The sequence below is a fragment of the Symphalangus syndactylus genome, chromosome 3 (genome assembly GCF_028878055.3).
Source record: "Symphalangus syndactylus isolate Jambi chromosome 3, NHGRI_mSymSyn1-v2.1_pri, whole genome shotgun sequence".
NCBI lineage: Eukaryota > Metazoa > Chordata > Mammalia > Primates > Hylobatidae > Symphalangus > Symphalangus syndactylus.
In genome coordinates this window covers 75,301,387-75,323,253 of record NC_072425.2, presented here as the reverse complement: position 1 = coordinate 75,323,253, position 21,867 = coordinate 75,301,387, and the positions used below count along the sequence as shown (strand labels likewise).

At 42.8% G+C, this 21,867-nt stretch overlaps 1 protein-coding gene across 12 annotated transcripts in view; it reads left to right on the top strand.

Annotated features, from left to right (window-relative positions):
* TJP2 (tight junction protein 2) overlaps window positions 1–21,867 on the top strand; it is a 129,986-nt gene that overhangs the window by 59,937 nt on the left and 48,182 nt on the right. The window contains exon 1 of one of the 12 annotated variants that reach the window (XM_055272338.1): window positions 16,974–17,195. The exons of 8 other annotated variants lie outside the window; for them this stretch is intronic. In XM_055272338.1, coding sequence (XP_055128313.1) covers window positions 17,124–17,195 — 72 coding nt within the window. In that variant the 5' untranslated portion in view covers window positions 16,974–17,123. Of the gene's footprint in view, window positions 1–16,973; window positions 17,277–21,867 lie in introns of those variants that run through there. 3 more of the 12 variants (XM_055272341.2, XM_055272334.2, XM_055272331.2) reach the window with 3 other exon arrangements.

Here is a 21,867-nt window from a genome sequence, read left to right as displayed (position 1 = left end):
CCCACAATCAGGAATTTGTTAGTCACCTGGTTTTTAAAGATAAATTTCTCTGTGGGCGTTTCTGCTGAGAAATGTGGGGAAACAGGACTGAGCTAAAAATAAAATTAGTTCAGGCATTGCTAAACTTCTAAGTATCATGTTTGTGATGTACTTTTTCAGGAAACATAAATTGGCAATGTTTTTGCTCCTTTTTGTTACCACAGAAAGAATATTTGCAGTCAGCATGCACGGCCTGAAAGAATATCTCTCGCCTATTAATAGAACAGAAGGAACATACACTTGTCTGTGTGGGGGAAAAACATCTCATTTGGCTTAGTAGTAAGCTCCAAGTAACAATTGCATTGTTGTTCTGAATTGTCTTTGAGTGTGATTGGATGATTAAATATAAATGTTGACCTGATTGGATTATATCACAGCAATGAACTGTCCTGAATAAACAGCTGTAACATACCACTCCAGACGGTTACCAGACTTAGTAAGCTGGCTTTATATTTAAGTGTTGTAGAAACTGGGATGCTGTCATTTCTGTTTCTCTGTCTCTTTTGTCTGTTCCAATTTGAGATATACTGACTATGTTAGTGTAGTCTGCTACATGGATAGTCCTTTATCTTTCAGCAACATAAGCAACATAAGCTTTTTGATTGAGACGAGCGTAATCAAAAGGAATGCTGGGAAACAGTGAACTGTAAAAAATGTCCTCAATTAGATACAGGCTTCAGTGCACATGTTTATCCTTTCAGAAGATCAGTGTGTTTTCAGTGAGGGTCTAAACCCACTGGCCTGGATTCCTCCTCTTGTTGTATGGGTGGTCAGTTTTAACATTAGGGAGTGTTGATTGTGAGCTCTTGAGAGCAGGGCTGGTTCTTTGCATTCCTAGGTAGGCATGATGTAGAGTAGTTGCTCAGTAAATAGGGGAAGGTGAAAGGAAGAGAAGGGAGAGAAGGTGAGTCTCAAAAGACTGGAATGTGATAAGCACACGTTTATCACACTGGGTGTGTATTCTCTCCCCTTTCTTAGAGTATTCCTTGCCTCCTGAAAAAAGCACTTTGCAGGAAATATGGAGATCTTTTGAACCTGTGACTTTGTATTATTGGACTGAGAAGTCCAAAATATGCATTAGTGGAGCTTATAGAACTGCTCTGAGAATGTGTTCTTGAGTTCTACAAATATTATGGTGTGTGTTGGGGGCTGGCTCACTCCAGCTCAGTTCCCATGTGTTAAGTGGAACTTCTGATCTGTTGAATGCCTAACCATGACGGAGCCCAGGAGACAAAGTGAGGTGTGGTTTGCTTTGCTGTAAGACCACATTTGGTTAGCTTTTCTCTAGCAAAGCTGGGGAAGGAGATCACAGGGCTGATGTAGTGGTAGGCCCTTGGGGTAGATCTCACTGACTTTTCCCAATCAACTAGGGGTAAATGTTAACCCTATTTTATAGGTGGGAAACAGAGGCTCAGAAACATTAAGTAAATTGCCCAGTGTCACACGGCTTGTGTGACAGGGAGGGGATTTGAGCCAAGATCCATTTGACTAATTTGAAACCTGTAGATTCTGTCAATTCCACCAGTCTCTGCTTTTTAGAATCGCAGTGGCAAGAAAATAGGAGAAGCTCAAGGCCCTGTGTTGATTATTAGGAGTTTAAACATCATCGCTGAAAGTGCATAGAAATATTTGTATCCCCAGAGAATCTTGAGTAAAAGTAACATATCAGTGTTGTCAAGAGATGTCTTCATTCATCAGAGACCTCTGTGTGTTCATTACTGTATGAGACCCCAAAGACTCCAAGTTGCCTCTAAGAACAGCCTTACAGGGAGATATTAAGCGATTATGTATACAGCTAGCTAAAACCACAACTTTATTACAGAAATAATAAGAATATGTCTTATCATGTGAGAGTATTCTTTCTTCAAGTCCATAGCCTCTAGTTAGAAATGACTGTGTTGTCCCATCAACCCCTTCACTCAAAAACTATTATCAATATCAGGAAAAACTTATGGTTACAAACTCCTGGGTTATAGAATTGGAAGGAACAACTTAGATATGCTGTGTTTGGGAGCTTGCCTTGAGGATTGGAATTCCCACTGCAAGTTTCCTTGGGGTCAAAGTACATCTCCTAAAACATCAAATACCTCCAAGAGGTTTTAGGCTATCAGACAGCCACACTTTAGTGTGGAGTAGACTAGTCAGCTTTCTTCTACTATCTAACTGACACCAAACACATTGTTAAAGAGATAATTTTGATTGGGGATGAAGATAGGGAATTCTGAAGCCAGAACATTCTGGTGATGGAGCAGATACTGTTGAGATGTTGGCCTCGGGACAGGGTGGAGGAGGAGGACACTGATAACCAGAGCAACCAGCCCAAGGGGTAGAAAGACCTAGGAAGTCCCACATACAAATTTTGCTTCTTTCCTGTTTCTCCACTGAACCCTGGGAAGGGTGCTTATTTCTCTTCCTCAGTGTCTTTCCCCAGGACCCAGAATTGATAGGTTAGTTGAGTTTCTGTGGGCAGTCTAAGGATGTGTTACTATTTAAAACGTTAGTAACATTTTCAGATTCACTGAGATTCTTGCTGAGTGTGGTGGCATATGCCTGTGGTCCCAACTACTTGGAGACTGAGGCAGGCAGGAGGATCGCTTGAGCCCAGGAGTTGGAGGCTGCAGTGAGTTCTGATTGCTCCTGAGAATAGGAATAGCCACTGCAGTCCAGCCTGGCCACCACAGTGGAGACTCCACCTTTTTTTTTTTTAAAGTTTTAAAAAGTTTAAAAAAAAAGACAAAGAAAAAGGAAAGTTGACAAATGGTGGATATATGATTCTGACCACATTCTAAATTGGACTTGATGGTGGGCAAGGGAAACTTCCAGTACTTATCCCCTCTTTAAACAACTTCTCCTGGGCCGGGCGTGGTGGCTCATGCCTGTAATCCCACCACTTTGGGAGGCTGAGGCGGGCGGATCACCAGGTCAGGAGATTGAGACCTTACTGGCTAACACGGTGAAACTCCGTCTCTACTAAAAATACAAAAAGAAATTAGCTGGGTGTGGTGGCAGGCACCTGTAGTCCCAGTTACTCGAGAGGCTGAGGCAGGAGAATGGCGTGAACCCGGTAGGTGGAGTTTGCAGTGAGCCGAGATGGTGCCACTGCACTCCAGCCTGGGCAACAGAGCGAGACTCTGTCTCAAAAAAAAAAAACAAAAAACAAAACAAAACAAAAAAACAAACTTCTCCTGTAGCAGTTTGCCTTGAGTTGTGGGTGCTACCTCCCTCACTGTCTTTTTCTGAGGGTACATAAATAAATTGCATCCTAGCTTGAGATCAGGAGTCATGGTTTTTACTTCTCTGTGTCCAACACAATTCTTCTACACAGTGTCTTGCCCAATACATGTGTTGATAATACTGACAAACATAGTTAATCTTCTTCTTTGAAGATTATCTGAAGCAAGATTTTGACCTTAGGTCAGCTTCCCCTGCAGTATGTGATTGGAAACTGTGAACAAGTTCAGATTTTAGTTTAGGTAAAAATATAACCAGAGAATTTGCTACCAAGCATAGTTGACTTTGAGCTGACCTAACTTTTGGATTATGTACTCACTAAGAACTTATCTCTTATTAATTAAACAAATACAAGGAAATAAATAACCCAATAAAAACACTCACAACAAGTTTATCCCCAAATAGTGTACTTGATGCTAAGGACAGACCTAAAGTTTGTTGAGGATAGAAATGAAAAATGAGGCAAAAGAAACCAGGAATTGAGATGTGTGTGTGCCTGTACCCGCACCCGTGTGAGCCCCTGGCAGGTAAGGACCCATGGCCCCTGCACATCAGTCTTCTGTTACTAACTTTTGCATAAATTGAGTCTGGTGGTTAGCACGCTACATACAGCCGGCTGCCTGTTTGTTGTTTTTTTCTGCCTGCTAGCTAAGAACTGTTCTTGCATTTTAAATAGTTATATAAGTATCTATATGATCTCCTTGATTTTGCCTCTTGTAGTGGAAAGGCTAAAATATTTATTGTCAGGCCCTTCGATGAAATGTTTCCTGGCCTGCCTCAGACCTCCCGGAAGCTGGGTGTTGGCTTGATTTGTCTCCTGTTCTGCAATTTAGGAATAGTCGATCAGGATGCTGACTTGTGGGAAGATGCTGGCTGCATGAGACGCCCCTGTCTGCGGTCACTCATAGCTTGGAAGAGCAAAAAGGAAAAAGGGTTGGATCTGAGCACTGACAGGCAGGTTTGCTTCTGGTTTCAATGTAGTAAGGTGACCTGATAACAAGGGCCACTTGAGAAGTTGCAAATGCAGATTTCCTCCGTGTTAGGTGGTGATCAATAAAAGCATACTTTGTTTTTAGGGTGTAGAAAGGCTATAAAACTGAAATGTCTTTCTATCATCAAACATTTCTGTGTTTTTGATGTTTCAGATGTTCCTATTTCTCTGGATTGCAGGATTTCAACTTTGCAACGTGTGCTGTTGTGTTTCTGACTTGTTGACTATTTCAGTTCCAAACAGTTCGCTATTTCCTGTCAGAGGAAACTTCAGAGTAACAATAAAGTGCTGGTGAAGGTTCAAAGGCTTGGAGAAATGAAAAGCAGTGGAGAAATTTTGTGAGGTTCCTTTGGCTTAGAAGGTTCAGAAAGGCTTTGAGCGAGTAAATGTATGTATCAGTCACTGTTACTCCAGGTCCGTTAGCTGTTTCCAAGCCTTTCTGTGTCCTAAAAACCAACATCATTTTGAGGGTGGGGACTGTGTTCTATGTTGACAGGTCTTTGTTTTCAAAGTTTGATGTACAATAGAGACTAAATGTTCAATGACTGAATGCAGTTCATTTTTATTTTATTTAATTTTTTTTGAGACAGAATCTCACTCTGTTGACCAGGCTGGAGTGCAGTGGCATGATACCAGCTCATTGCAACCTCTACCTCCCAGGTTCAAGCGATTTTTCTGCCTCAGTCTCCTGACTACCTGGGATTATAGGCACGTGCCACCACGCCTGACTAATTTTTGTATTTTTAGTAGAGACAGGGTTTTGCCTTTTTGGCCAGGCTGGTCTCGAACTCCCAACCTCAGTGATCCACCCGCCTCTGTCTCCAAAAGTGCTGGGATTACAGGCGTGAGCCACCATGCCCAGCTGTATGTTTTAAATCTTATATTAAGCTTATACGACTGTTGATTGCCCTTGCTACAGTGGGGCTTATATTAATATTAGAAACACCCCTCATTTGACTGGTACTTTACAGTTTATAGCAACCTCTACATAAAGTTGGGCATGGTGGCACATGCCTGTAATTCCAGCTGCTTAGGAGGCTGAGGCAGGAGGATTGCTCCAGCCCAGAAGTTTGAGACCAGCCTGGGCAACATAGCAAGAACTTATATCAAAAAAAGAAAAAAAACTTTCATATTAAATTGTCACTTGATCCTCACCAAGAACCCTGTGAGATGAGTGTTGCTCACCGGATGCTCAGAGAACCTAGAGATCATACAGCTGGCTAGTGCATACCAGGAACTTGAACTACTTATAAACTGGAGCAGTCGGAGAAAGCTTGGTGTGTTTGACATTGTCTGTCTCTTGGTCTCCAGGCCCCAAGAGGAAGCAAAAGCCTAATTCATCTTGGCAAATGCTGTAGAAGTTCTCGCTTGGATTTTCTTTTAGTAGACAGTTTTTGGTGGTGGTTTGTTGCTCTCCTTCAGATAAACATTTCTTGATAGTGCCGTTTCTTCCTTCAATATGTTCTTATTCTGGTGTGTACATCCGTTTCTCAGAATGTTTAGTAAACATTTCTGTTGCATACCCTAATGCCAGTTTCTTACCTACTCCTCAGTAATGTGCTGCAGCAGTGGCTTTGGGACCTGGTGTAGACATTATGGGTTGCTTTATTCATTCCTCATGGTGACAAGGGGATCTTGATTGGTGCCAAGTCCTTGGATGTTTCCCTTGGCCTCAGTGACTCTGAGAGAGCCATCACTGCAGGTGTGATCAGTGCCAGGGTCTTCCTTTCTTCCTTCTCTCTCACTTTTTTTTTTTTTTGAGATGGGTTCTCACTCTGTCACCCAGGCTAGTGTCCAGTGGCACAGTCTCAGCTCACTTGAGCCTCCTGGGCTCAAGCTGTCCTCCCACGTCAATCTCCTGAGTAGCTGGCACTACAGGCATGCGCCACCACGTCTGGCTAATTTTTGTATTTTTAGTAGAGACAGGGTTTTACCGTGTTGCCCAGGCTGGTCTTGAACTCTTAAGCTCAGACGATTCACCCACCTTGGCCTCCCAAAGTGCTGAGATTACAGGCATGAGCCACCGTGCCTGCCTTTTATTGTAATTTTTAAAGTCTATTTCTAATTTCATCTAAATTATGTTTTGAAATTTTCAATTCGTAGGGAACAGGCAGTCTCTCCCTTTTTATTTCTGCATTGCTGCACCACCTAGTGGATAATACATCTTTTACCAGGCAGTGGCCTTTGATGATTTTGTATAACTACAAATTCTACAAAAAGGAAAATTGGGTGCCTTTTTATGCAAATCACATATAATTTCTGCCAGTAATTTTTGTTTCTAGGCAAGTACGGACTTTTTGAGAGGAGCTTAATAACGTTTCAGAATTAAAAAAAAATGTCAGCCCATATCTGAAGTTTCCCATGACACCAATAAAGGATAATGATGCAGACTGTCAGTTTCACTCAGTTTATATGATAATGGCATACAAGATAGAAGAATGAGGTCTTTTTCTAAGTTTAGAAACAAGGCTATTTCAAACACCTGAACTTTTTTTTTTTATAGCTTGCTTCAATTTCATCTGCTCTGTTATTAAGTCAAAAGAATTAGGAAGGCTTGTTGATTTGCATTTTCATTATTTTTAGTAGCTTGGCTTTGGCTCCACATTTGATACAGGAAACCTCACCTTTCCCCTCCCTGTCTCTTGTCTTTGCTGCCCCCTGCCTGGATGGAGTATGTTCCAGTATGACGGAGCAATTGTTTGTTTTTGTCTGTTGATTTCCATTAGGTGCAGTGGGCATTGGTCATTGTGCTAAGTATACCATGCAAGAACACATTCAGTTACCACGTTTATGGTATTTTAAATATGTAACATACTTATGCAATTGAAACCATAAATTGTAAGATTTTTAGTCTTGTCCATAGATTAATGGTTTAAAATAAAATTATTGTGTCTCTTACTGGCAGCTAGTTAAAACAGTATTTTCAAAGTATCAGTTTACTAAGTTTTGTCATGTGCCTCTATAAGGAATTCACAGTCTTCCTCTGCACTCCCACAGCCTTTTTATTTTTCCCTCCCAGGAAAAATTTTAGAGATTACCAAAACGATTCTTAAAGTATAAAAATGAATTTCACTGTTTCTGAAAATAAGTACTATTTTTTTCTTAATACCTGGCATTCTGCTCATGGTTGCAGCACTGTAAATTGCTAAAAGTTATAGGTCATTACACATGAAGAGGCTTAAAAGTGCCCTTTGATCCATAGTTAACTACAAAATATGGAGGGGGAGCTATATGCACACAGTGTCTGCCATAGCATTAGTTATAGTAGCAAAAAATCGGAAATGGCTTAAATGACTGCTAGGGGTATGGTTAATTATATAGTAAATGTGGCTATTTACAAATTTAAATTAACTTAAATTAAACATTGCATTCTTCAGTTGCAGTAGCCACATTTCACATGTTCAGTAGCCACATGTGGCTAGTGGTTACTGTGTTGGACAGCACAGCTATAGAACGTTGTCACCATGGTAGAAACTTCTGTTGGAGAGTGGTGCTAGACAGGTGGTTCTCGAACGTTTTTTTTCCCCGTCACCTCCCTGATGGGAGGTGCTTCTCAAACGTTAATGTGCATATTAATCACATAGGGGCTCTAGTTAGAATGCATATTTTTATCAGTAGGTCCAAGTTAGGGCTTGAGATTCTGTATTTTTAACAGGCTCCCAGGGGTTGGCTACGTAATACCCAAAGGGTGGAGTTCTTGCATTTATTCTCCAATTCTAATAGGAAAGGCATGTGTTTGAAGCTCAGGACTCCCTATGTAGGCTCACTGGCTTTATGGGATTAACCAGGCGCATTGCTAGGTGGTACTAATGTGTCCCTCTTTTCTGTGGGAACCATCCTCTGATGGTGCCCCAGGTCTGGGAGGGAACGGTTGACCTTGTGCGTTTCCTATGGGGCCAACCTTGATGGTGACATTTAGCTGAGCAGCTCTAATAATTGTTTTTTCAACTTGCCTTTTGACAAAGCCGTTTATAATTATCTTTGTCTTGGTGCCTATTGTGGGGGTGGTGGTTTGTATGTATGTTTGTTTTTTTAAAGTGAAGCTATGTTTTAGTGTTATATGAGCTTAGTCAGGTTTAAAATCATAGGGTAGACAGGGCTGTGCCTGTGTTGCCAAATTAGCACCTTCCTTTTGGCTTATTAATGGCTTCTTTGTAATTACAAATAAGAATGATCTGTTTATAGCTTAGCTTAGTGTATCAGAACTAGGAACATAGAGGTCTTAAATGTAACTATCAGCTGATTTTTTTTTGCCTCATTATCTTATGAAAATTGGACTCATGCAAATTTGCATTAAAATTGTGACCAGGCACCTGTTAGCTGTGGGGCCTTGCCATGGGCAAGTTCCTTGAGATCTCACGCCTTCTATTTTTGTATGTGAAAAAAGCAGGAGTAGGGTTAGGGCATAGGGTTTTTGGAGGATTAATAGGCAATAGCCATAAAGTACTTAGCATGGTGTCTGGCATATTGTTAACATCCAATCAGTGATGATATGTTTCAGGACCCCCCTTTTCCATGGTGTTCACAAAGGCATAGGCATTAGGGAGCTTGTGCATATACACCAAAGCTGACTGTTCAAACAGCCAGAAATAAAATCCGACCCGACTCCCTTCCTGCACCCTCTTTTTACCAACTCACTGCAGAAGAGTTATTGAGCTGTGTCGACTGGACTCAGGCCAGTGGCATGGAAATAGCTGTCATGCTTGTGAAGATGTTCTGAGTTGTCAGAGTGATTGAATCCATGATTGGTCTGGTGCCCAAGCACCAACAATCATGTTTTTGTTTGTGTGTTTGTTTGTTTTTTAAGAGACAGGGCCTCACTCTGTCACCCAGGCTAGAGTGCAGTGGTGCCATCATAGCTCACTGCAGTCTCAAACTCCTGGGCTCAAGCAGTGCTCTCTCCACGGCCTCCCAATGTGCTTGGATTGCAGGCATGAGCCACTGAGCCAAGCTGGGATTTCTTTTGGTTTGAAGGCCAGTGATCAGTCACTAGTAGGTTTTGGAAGGCACAATAGGTGTATAGTGGAGAGGCAAGGTTCTTCAGTGGAAAGGATATAAGCTTTCTAGCCACACCAGCCTGAGTTAGAATCTGTCCTCTGCCACTTTTTACTTGTATGACCTCAACCAACTTACTTTACTTCTGACTTCAGTGTCCTTTCTGTAAAATGAGTCCATTAATAATGACATTGATAATAGCTAAAATTGAGCATGTACTATGTGCCAGGCATTACCTTGATTTCTCTACATGTGTTGTCTGATTAAATTCTCACAACAACCTTAGAGAGGTGGGTCTTATTACTGCTACTGCCTCTGCTTTACAGATGGAGGAAACTGAGGCAAGGAGAAATTAAGTAACTTGCCCAAGGTAAAGGGTGGAGCATGGATTTGAATCCACACTTTCTGACTACAGACTCTACGATGTGATCTTTTTTTTTAAACAGCTTTATTGAGATATAATTCATATACCATACAATAAAAGTATGCAACCAGTGGCTTTTAGTACTGTATATTCACAGAGTTGTGCGGCCATCACCACAATTCATTTTAGAACATTTTCTTCACCCCAAAAGGAAACTGTGTACCCATTAGCAGTCACTCCTCATTTTCCCCAAACTCCCGTCGTCTTAGGGAACCAGTAATCTTTCAGCCTGTTTGGATTTGCCCCTCCTTGACATTTCACATAAATTTGTCATTCTATGTCACATAATTTGTCATTTTATATCTGACTTCTTTTGCTTGTTATACACACACACACACACACACACACACACACATGTTTTCTGGAGGCAGAGTCTCACTCTATTGCCCAGGCTGGAGTGCAGTGGCGCAATCTGGGTTCACTGCAACCTCCGCCTCCCCAGTTCAAGTGATTCTCCTGCTTCAGCCTCCCCAGTAGCTGGGATTACAGGTGCCACCACACCTGGCTAATTTTTTGTATTTTTAGTAGAGATGGAGTTTCACCATGTTGGCCAGGCTGGTCTTGATCTCCTGACCTCAGGTGATCTGCCCGCCTCGGCCTCCCAAAGTGCTGGGATTACAGGCGTGAGCCACCACGCCCGGCCACCTTTCTCAATTCTTTATTATTTACTTAAATGCACGCTAAAAAATTTACCTTAGGTAAATAAAGGACAATGTGGTTAAAAAACACAACTCAGTAAATCTGGTACTCTTCAGTAGTAGGTCTGGGATCTAGTTGTGTTAATTCTGGTGACCTATCACAAACCCCTCTCTAAGCTTATTTATGTAGCTTTTTGCCTTTAAACTTGGTCATAACCAAGCTGTGTCCATTGTGAAGTGTGTGCTGTGAGCACATTGCATACACTAGATTTAATCATCCACTGCTGGCACTTAGTGCATTGTGAAGGGAGGGTAAGGAGCTGGTGAAATCATATCTGAAACTGAAATACTTGTGGAATAAACGATGAAAGGGTTTTATTTATAAAACAAACACTGTATAAGGGATTGTTGGATTAGGTGACGACTAGTTTATTGCTACCAGGAGGGGTTTAAGTTTGAATAGACCACAGGTAAGTGCCCTGAAGCCAAAAGGACTTGGTTCATAATGTTAAAAATTATTCATTTTTGGAAGAACAAGAGTTGAACTCATTTTACGCCTTCTCTGGGAAAAAGCATTTCCTGTTTTGTTATTAGACAGCTGTTTCAAAGTTTTGTCCAGTGAGCAGAATTTTGACTAAATTCTTCACAATAGTTAAAAATAAGACCAATTTCCTGGGGGCAGGTGGGGAGCTATAAAAGTCCTATTTTCATCTGGAGGTAGGTTTACCTACCAGCCTAGGCCAGCTAGCTGTTTCTTTACGCTGTCCCTTTCTAAGGATTTGAGTTGGTTTGTAAAATGACATAGCAGACACAGCATAATACCAGAGGGGGCTGAACGTGGTGGCTCACATCTGTAATCTCAGCACTTTGGGAAGCCAAGGCAGGAGGAGTCTCAGGAGTTCAAGACCAGCCTGGGCAACATAGCGAGACCTTGTCTCTACTAAAATAAAAAAGAAAAAATTAGCCAGGTGTGGTGGCATGTGCCTTTAAGTCCAGCTACTCCGGGGCTGAGGCAGGAGGACCGCTTGAGCCCAGGAGGTTGAGGCTGCAGTGAGCCCTGTTTGTGCCACTGCACTCCAGCATGGGTGACAGAACAAGATCCTGTCTCAAACACACACACACACACACACACACACAGACACACACACACCCCAGAGGGAAGTATCATGCAGAAAACCATTGGCCCATTTATTGGATGGTGTCCTCCCGAAGTTTCACATCCGCTGTTTGGAGCCTGCTGAGAACCTGGCTGATGTCATTTAGTGCTCCCTCTGTCTTACTTTGTCTTTCCTTCCTTTCTTTCCTTTCTCCCTCCTTTCCTTCTTTCCAGCTATCCAGTAACATGTATTAAAGGCTCAGCATGTGGAAAGCACACGTCACATTGTTCATGGAGACGAGGGTCTGGAGTCAGGCAGCAGCTCGGATCCCATCTCTGACAGTGCTGGGCTGTGTACGCTCTCTGGCCTCAGCTTCCCTATTTGTAAAATGGGGATGGTGGTGCTAACTCACAGGGTTGTGGGCATTCAGGGAAAAATTGTATATTTAGTACTTGGTGTGGTGCCCTGCCAAATGTTAATGACTTCCTTCCTCTCCAGTTTTCACACTCATCTTGTCTCCCATTTCTGAGGTGAATATGCATTTTAAGGCTCCTAAGCCACAGATTAAGCTGTTTTGACATGTCTGTCCCTGCTGAAAATGTGAAATCCTGTGTGTGTTATTAAATAAACAGTTTACTGCCCGGCCGCACTGAGTACTCGCAATGTCTTGAACACACCTTGCAGGTTACCCCTTCTAGCTCTGAACGGGCTGTTCCCTCTATGCAGAACGCCCACCCACCTGACCAGTCAGTCATCCTTCAGCGTGGAGCTGTGGGAGAGGGAGCCTCCCTGTGGTTGGGACATACCTCCCTCCACCCCAGGCCTCTCATCCCCAGTTAACAACCTGCCTGTGCCATCAATTTCACTGTTTTGTGGTTTTTTACACTTTTTTTTCTAGAGACAGAATCTCACTGTATTGCCAAGGCTGGAGTGCGGTGGCACGATCATAGCTCACTGTAGCCTCCAACTCCTGTGCTCAAGTGATCCTCCTGCCTCAGTCTCCTGAGCAGCTAGGACTATAGGCATATGCCACTGCACCTGGCTAGATTTTAACATTTCTTTTTGTAGAGATAGGATCTTGCTTTGTTGCCCAGCCCAGTCTTGAACTCCTGGGCTCAACTGATGCTCCCACTTCAGCCTCTTAAAGTGCTGGGATTACAGGCTTGAGCCACCATGGGGCTGGCCTCACTTCACATTTTATGTAGTTGCTATCACCCCATCACTCACCCTGCTCCAGCCCACGTCACCTTTTTTCTTTCCTAAATGTACTAAGCTTGTTTCCCACCCCAGGGCCTTTGCATTTGCTGTTCCCGCAGCAATCTGGAGAGCTGTTCAGATTTTCCTAGAATTAATTCTTCCCAGTCTCCCATCCCATGGCACTTATTACTACCTGAGATGATGATACATATTGACTCTTGTCTGCTTCCTCTGCTAAAATCCTCCCTGTGAGGAAACAACTTTGGCACATATCCCCTGGCAGCATCTGACATGTTGTAAGTACTCAGGGCGTATATGTCGAATGAATGAGCCTCTTGGTTGGCTCTTTTACTTGCACTGAATTGTAATTGCTTGTTTACACATCCCACCTCCCCACTGGGCTGTGTGACTTCCTTAGCATCAGGACTTGGGGTGATTTGTCTTTCTGTCCACAGGGCCAGGTGCATGGTTGCTCTTGGGTCTGTGAGTATGGAAGCTAGGAATCTTTGAGAAGGCACATCCTTAAACCCATAAGCTCTTCTCATAGAGGTAGCTGTCCACCACAAAATGTCCTTCTGATGCCAGTGGTAGAACAAGTACTGGTTGGAGCAGGCTGCAGTTCTTCTTACGTTCTGATGGCCATCCTGTACTGTCCCCTCCCCTTTTTCTTTGTCAGGTCTTTGCCCTGTGCTGTTCTTTGGACCCTGAACAAACCTTTCTCCCCACCCCCCTAATCCTGCCCTTTCCTTCAGACCTCATCTTGGTGTCCCTGGCTCATGGGAACCCTCCCTGGCCAACCTGCCTTGATCAGACTCTGGCTCCTGCAAAGCTTCCTGAGGGCAGTGCTTTCTTTGTTTTGCTTTTCATTTGTTCCTCAGAGCACATTGCACTTGGTCGACATTTGTTGAATGAATGAGTAAAGAATTAGTGATGGCATATTTGCATACCCATGTTCATGGCAGCATTTTTCACTATAGCCAAGAGGTGAAAGTAACCCGAGTGTCTGTTGACAGATGAGTGGATAAACAAAATATGTCATATACATACAATGGAATATTATTCAGCCTTAGAAAGGGAGGAAATTCTGACATACGCCACCACATAGACGAACCTTGAGGACATTATGCTATGTGAAGTAAGCCAGTCACAGGAAGACAAATCCTGTGTGAGTCCACTTATATGATATGTCTAATGTAGTCAAATTCATAGAATCACAAAACAGAATGGTGGTTGCCAGGAGCTGAGGGGAGAAGGAAATGGGGAGTTGTTTGACAGGCAAGAGTTTCAGTTTTGCAAGGTGAAGAGTTCTTAAGTTCAGTATATTCTGAAGTGTGAATATACTACTGTCTTAGTCAATTTCTACTCCTGTAACTGGGAAATTTATAAAAAACAGAAATTTATTTGCCCACAGTTTTGGCTGGGAAGTTGAAGATCAAGGCAACAGCAGATTTGGCATCTGGTGAGGGCAGCTGTCTCCTTCCAAGATGGTGCCTTGTTGCCGTATCCTCACATGACATAAGAGGTGGAAAAGCAGGGGGGTTTAGGTAGGTCCCTCCAGCCCTTTTGTAAGAGCACAAATCCCATTCATGAGGTTGGAGCCCTCTTAATCACCTCCTAAAAGCTCCACCCCTTAACACTTATTGCATTGGGTCTTAGGTTCTAGCATATGAGTTTTGGTGGGACACATACATTCAAACCTTAGCAGGTGCTACATTGTATATCCTCAAAAAATGAGAGGTTAGGAGTGCCGACCCTCACACAGTCAAAAATCCATGTATAACTTTTGACTCCCCAAAAACTTAACTAATAGCCTGCTGTTTACCAGAAACCTTACCATAACATAAACAGTCAATTAACACATTTTATATGCTGTATGTATTATATACTGTTTTCTCACAATAAAGTAAGCTAGGGAAGAGAAAATATATTTATTACTCACTAAGTGGAAGTGGATAGTCCTAAAGGACTTCATCCTGATTGTCTTCATGTTGAGTAGGCTGAGGAAGACGACGACGGTTTGGTCCTGCTGTGCCCAGGCGGCAGAGGCGGAAGAGGTGGAGGAGGTGAAGGGGAGGCAGGGGAGGCAGCCACACTCTGTATAACTTTTATTGAAAAAAACCCATGGATAAGTGGACCAGGGCAGTTCAAACCTTGCTGTTCAAGGGTCAACTGTACTTAGAAATGGTTAAGATAATAAATTTTAGGTTATATATTTTTCAACACAATTAAAAATAAAGAATTACTGCTGCTAGAAACTGTGACCTCTGGAAATCACTGTAGAAGAATCTGGAATTCTTAAATTCTAGGACACCTCTGACTTCTGGGTAGTATGCATGAACTTAAGGGAACGAAGTATTTATTTCCTCATGAGGGTAAGCTCAGGTGTTTTCCTTAGGACTGTCAGGGTGAAGGAGTGGGCTGGCCTGAACCCTTCCCGAGTTGCCTGGGTTCTCAGGCTCCTCTGCGCCTGGGGCTAGTGAGCCAGCCCATGGGCCGAACCTGGCTGGTATGTACAGAGCCTGCACATGTCTACATAGCCTAGGTTGAGGTTTGGACACTTGCTTAGATTCCAAGGTCCTCCTTTGTACCCATTTATTTATGTAATAAATAATAATTTATTATTATTATTTTTTTGAGACGGAGTTTCACTCTTGTTGCCTAGGCTGGAGTGCAATGGTGGGATCTTGGCTCGCTGCAGGGTTCAAGTGATTCTCCTGCCTCAGTCTCCCAAGTAGCTGGGATTACAGGCACCTGCCAACACGCCTGGATTTTTTTGTGTGTGTTTTTAGTAGAGACGAGGTTCCAACATGTTGGCCAGGCTGGTCTTGAACTCCTGGCCTCAGGTGATCCTCCCACCTCAGCCTCCCAAAGTGCTGGGATTATAGGCATGAACCACTGTGCTCAGCCTGGATATAATTTTTTTTTGAGACAGGGTCTCACTCTATGGCCCAGGCTGGAATGCAGTGGCCTGATCTCAGGTCACTGCAACCTCCGCCTCCTGGGCTGAGGTGATCCTCCTACCTCAGCCTTCCAAGTAGCTGGGACTACAGGTGTGCACCACCATGCCCAGCTAATTTTTCTATTTTTAGTAGAGATGGGGTTTCACCATGTTGGCCAGGCTGGTCTCGAACTTCTGGGCTCAAGTGATCTGTCCATCTCGGCCTCCCAAAGTGCTAGGATTACAGGCGTGAGTGACTGCGTCTGGCAAAGTGTAGGATTTGAAACGTAAACTTTTATTTACTTTTGATCTCATTTAACTGTCATAACATGAAGAACTCAACTAAGAACTGACTCTCATAGACTCTTAGGGAAGGACACACACGTTTCCCAGTGCCTGTCCAGCACCAGCACGAGTGCTTTGTAGAGATTGCCTCATTTCTTGCCGGCATTGCCCTTCTGAAGTGTAGATGGTTTTATCGCCACTGTTTAAAGAAGGGTATAGTTTATCCAACACCCCACAGCTAAGTGACAGGACAAGGATCTCACTCCAGATCTTGTGACTTTAAAAATCACTTTCTTGGCTCTGCTTCGCCTTGTTTCCTAGATGGTGGCCGTCTCATGGTCTAGATTTATATACATCTCAGCCTCAAATCAAATGGCACACTTTGCATTTGCAAGCTGTTTGGCCCAGCCCATTGAAGTATAACATACACTATGGTAGGAAGAATTGGCCAGAGGCTCCCCAAGACCAGGTTCCTGAAATCCTAACCCCAGCTTCCAAGCCCCAGGCATCCCATAAAATCTTTGCTAGATGTTCAGAAACTTAAAATTTGCTTCTCCACCCCTCCCTTCTCCCCAAGTGGTAAAGACAAAGAAACAGACGGCAGGGCTCTTTGTTATTCTTTTATCTGCTAAGTTTACAAAAATGTTAGATAGTGGAACTTTGCTGAGCAAGCGTTCTGTCCCTGAGTTGTCTCTGAGCAGCACCAAATGACCGAGTCTTATCTTCCCCTTGTTATCTCCAAGGATGTAAAACATTTTCTTTTCATGCCTTTTAATTTCTATGTAACATTAGCCATTCAGTTGACCTGAAACATTGCTAGTTTATTTCTAGCTGGTGTGTGTGGTGTGTGTGTGTGTGTGTGTGTGTGTGTGTATCAGAGGGTCTATACTGTATAAATAAATACTTCTCTAAATATTCTTTTCCATAGTGTTGCTCTAAAATGTCTCATTTACTCAATACTGTCAACTTAGATGCTGAATCATTTTATGTGCCTAAAAGAAATATCTACTCGGATGCTGTAGTTCCCTGGCAAGGGAGAGAGAGGGAGAAAAAGAAAGCTGTTAAAGTGGTACAAATCCAAACTGCTTTCTTTTTTGCTCATAAGTAGTGCCTTTCAAAGCATTTGGCATCCCTGCCGTATGGATGTGTCACTGTGTGAGATGACAACAGGATTTGCTGGAAATGTGGGCCACTATTGTATCCGCCTTACGTAACCACGTGGAGTGATGGAAATGGGTGAGCAGCCTGGGATGTAGGCGGTGGCCTGGCCCATGCATCTCCAGAGACCATGAAGACTGCTCAAGCCCTGCGTAGGATGTGGATCCAGGCTGTTAAAAAGTTGAGGAGATGGAAAGGCCGTGTGAGTCCCTCTGCAAGCTCTCCCCTTGTTTTCCCCAACCTTTCTTCATGGGAAGGGGAGGGAAGCAAAACCATTCTCACAGTGACTCCTTTATCCTCAGATTGATTTGTGCTTCTGGCATCTTTCAGCAACAAATTGTGAGATTGTAGGTTGTAGTCACTGGTGGGTTTTTAAAAATACTTGTATTAATTTTAGCAGATCAGTGTGAAACTGATAGCCTCTTACTGGATCTGTGGATCAAAGGCTGCTGTTTTCCATATGCTAGGAATCTGTAGTGGTTTTGCTTCCTGGGTAGAGCTTAACATACTGGCTTTTGTGTTTGTTCATGTTTGATAATTTTTTGTTTTGGCATTAAACTTTTTGCTTTCTTACACTGCAGAAATCTATATTCTTATTATGTCTAGGCTTCTAACTTAGAAGAAAAAGTGTTTTTCACATGTTCTTTTTTCCTCTTACAGTTTGAACATGTGTGAGTGTTTACTTTTATGGCTTGAGACTTTTATGAAGCATGTCCCTTATGTGGACAGCTTTCAATTAATCTTTGGTTTTAGCTTTGACCTCCATCACTGGGCAGCAGCAGTCTGTGGATACAGAATCTAAAAGCCGCCTGCCTGTTCAGGGGGACTTTGGGCAGTGAACACATCGGTATCTGTTTTGGGGTGGGCTTTTAACACATTTCTACATTCGTTATGTAAAATATATAGGATTTTTACCTATCTGGCCAAGATTTTTCAAAGGAAAAAAGCTTTATAAAAAGTAGATTAAAGAAAAAACACAACAAATAACTATTTGCCTTAGTTCCTTTCTCTTCTTTTGTCACACAAAAACCTTACTGTTAATGCATTAAGTTTTTTGTTTATGGTAGAAAAGTTAGCTCACTTTTAACTTTCCATGAGGTCTAAGAATGACCTGTTACGATATAAAGGGGGTTGTCATGAACACTACTTACATGAAAAGTAAAAGTGATAAGGAAAGATGATGAAAGCACATTGAAGATCCTCCTGATGGATAGAATGTTGACACTTGGATTAAAAAGGTGCCTTGGCATTTTCTGCATGCACCTCCCCCCCACAGCTCCCCAGACCTAACCTGCGTCCCCACTCTGTCCACTGCACCTGCCTTGCTTTACCCTCTTTGCCCCTTTCAAATTACTGGTACCATCCTTCAACTTGCCCTCCTTCCAGTTGAAATTATTATCCCCTCTTCACTTTGCAAAATTCTAACTGCATTGAAAAATTTGCTGTTAAATATACCCGTACCTCTTGGTATTAAATCCTTCACCAGGAGTCAGTATTCACTTTGGTGTTCACCCACTCATCTCCCTATTTTTTGTTTATTTATTTTATTATTATTATTATTATTATTTTTGAGACAGAGTCTTGCTCTGTCGCCCAGGCTGGAGTGCGGTGGCGCGATTTCGGCTCGCTGCAAGCTCTGCCTCCCGGGTTCAAGCCATTCTCCTGCCTCAGCCTCCCGAGTAGCTGGGACTACAGGCGCCCGCCACCATGCCCGGCTAATTTTTTGTATTTTTAGTAGAGATGGGGTTTAACCATGTTAGCCAGGATGGTCTTGATCTCCTGACCTCGTGATCCACCCGCCTCGGCCTCCCAAAGTGCTGGGATTACAGGCCTGAGCCATCGCGCCCGGCCTCATCTCCCTATTTTTTAAACTTACGAAATGTTTGATACTATAAAAGAATTAAATATCTAAATCGTGGAGCATAATAATTAAACAAATGCCATGAGCCCATTACACATATCTGCAGACCATCACCAAGACAAAACACGAGGGAAATTTGTGTACCTCCCACCACACTCTGCCTCCTGTCCAGGTCACCTCATCCTGAATGTTATATTTTTCATTTCCTTGCTTTTTCTTTATATTTCCACTGCATGCGTGCGTACACACACACACACGCCCCTAAACAATAGATCAATTTTGTTGGCAATTTTTTACCGTAGTGAAAAATGCATAACAAAATTTACTGTCTGTACCATTTGTAAATGTACAGTTCAGTAGTGTTAAGTATATTCAAGTTGTTGTAAAACATTGTTTTTTGAGCTATATAAAAATGGTATCACACTACAAATCCTTCTGGGGTGTTTTTTCGTTCAACTTTATGTTTGAGATGCATCCCTTTTGTGGTGGTCTGTGTGACTGGTTTGTTCGTCTTCATTGCAGTATAACATTGTATTTTAATAATGTATCAATTTGTCCATCCTGCCCTTGAGAGACAGTGGGATATTTTCCAGGTTTTGGCCGTTGGGAACATTGCTGCTGTGAATACTCTATACATGTATCCTTGTGCATTTAGTCACACGGTTCTCCGGGGGCCTCTGCCCGGGTAGAGGAATCACTGGGTCGTGGAATGTGCATACCTTTAATTCTGATATATGTGTGCTTTTTCTATGGGCCTGCCTGTAAAGCTTCCCTTGGTGCTAAGCAGCTACCTGCTGTCATTCAGAGAGAGGTCAGATATTGCTAGCAAGTCTGATCTGCGCATAGCCAAGCACAAGGTGGGTGGGACCAGAGGCCGGTGGCCTAGTTTGAATGTCAGGACCACAGCTCTCAGCTAAGCTGCTGCACCCTGGCAGCCTGTGCCCAGGGATGTTCCTAGAGCTGATGTTCTGAGGAATAAAGATGATTATGTGGGGTGCTCTGTGTTTCTGAAAAATTATATAAATGAGGTGGGAAAGACACTCAGTAGTTTGCTCTTTGGGTACACTTGTAGTTAGATGGTAAGCTGCCCAAGGGCTTTGGCGATCTTATTCACTGATATCTCTGAAGTGCCACAAACCACTTGCTTGGCAGAAGGTGGATGCTTAATAAATGTTTTTGCATAAATGAAAAATGAGTGCATAGTGAAGAGTTTTCTGTGAGACTTTCCCAAAAAGTCACAGTTCTGTAGGCTAAATATACATAATTATGGTGTATTTTTAATGCTCAACAGTGCTATTAAAATTTATTTTTGCTCTAGTTCCCTACCTTTACAATTAAGATTTTCTCTTTATCACTTGGCTTAGCAGAGCATATATTCTTTGAATATTATATTAAGTAGCTAATGGTTAATTTTGCTACCTGTTAACCATAGGTAAGAAGAAGCCTCGCAGTCTGATTGGTTTCAGGCACCAGGCAAGTTAATAGCAAGGTCTGATTGGTGGTGGTAGTGGTAGGAGATTAATCGTCTCTCTGAAAAATTTAATTTAAATTACCCTTGCAGGCAGCACAGGACACTTAAAGATAGTAGCATCCCATTATTGAAGGGCTGTGAATTTCAAAAGCCAGATTCATTCTACTTGAGCCACATATAAACAATAAAATTTTGCAGGAACTCATTCGTTTGGCTAAATGATAAACAAATTTAAATCCAAAACTTTGAAGAGTTTGTAGTTTTAAATTCCAAAATAGAAATGTATTTTAAAAGTAATGTACTCATAAAAATATTCTCTATGATAGCACAGCTCCTTGGGATATTCAACATTTTTTTGGTATGTAGCATTGTCCAATCCTGGGGATGATTGTCATAGTCCCAGTTAGTTTTTTTTCCTGATAACTTTTTTTTTTTTTTTTTGAGACGGAGTCTTGCTCTGTTGCCCAGGCTGGAGTGCAGTGGCGTGATCTCGGCTCACTGCAATCTCCGCCTCCTGGGTTCACACCATTCTCCTGCCTCAGCCTCCCGAGTAGCTGGGACTACAGGCGCCTGCCACCAAGCCTGGCTAATTTTTTGTATTTTTAGTAGAGACAGGATTTCACCGTGTTAACCAGGATGGTCTCGATCTCCTGACCTTGTGATCCGCCTGCCTCGGCCTCCCAAAGTGCTGGGATTACAGGCGTGAGTCACCATGCCCGGCCCTTTTCCTGATAATTTTAAAGTAAGTTTTGTGGAGAGGGTGCCATGTGATTTTTTTCCCCCTTAATTCATGGGGCTATAACTATATCCAAAGAAGAGTTGGCAAATATATTTATTTTACCACAGTTTCTAGATTAATTCACTTTGTTGAAATTTGACAGCTTTAAGGTACAAGAAGGCATTGAGAAGATGAGCTTGGAGAAGTGGGCATGCTCATAAGGTCATTTCTGGGTGGTAGTGGCTTAGTTTTACTAAGGCCACATCTAAAACTGAAGTTGTCAAGGAATTAGTAAGGTGTTCTATGGAAATGGAAAAGGGCAACCAATTCTGACTTACTGCAGGAGTTCAGTTGAGTGTCTGCTTTCTTTTTCTTTTCTTTCTTTTTTTTTTTTTTTTTTTTGAGACAGAGTCTCGCTCTGGAGTGCAGTGGCGCAATCTCAGCTCATTGCAACCTCTACCTCCCAGGTTCAAGTGATTCTCTTGCTTCAGCCTCCCAAGTAGCTGGGACTACAGATATGTGCCACCACACCCGGCTAATTTTTTGTGTTTTTGGTAGAGACAGGGTTTCACCATGTTGGCCAGGCTGGTCTTGAACTGCTGGCCCCAAGTGATCCACCTGCCTTGGCCTCCCAAAGTGCTGGGATTATAGGCGTGAACCACCACGCCGGACCCGGTTTCCGCTTTCTGTTTCCATTTAAGAAAACTTTTTGGCCGGGCGTGGTGGCTCACACCTGTAATCCCAGTGCTTTGGGAGGCCGAGGCGGGCGGGTCATCTAAGGTTGGGAGTTTGAGACCAGCCTGACCAGCATGGTGAAACCCCAT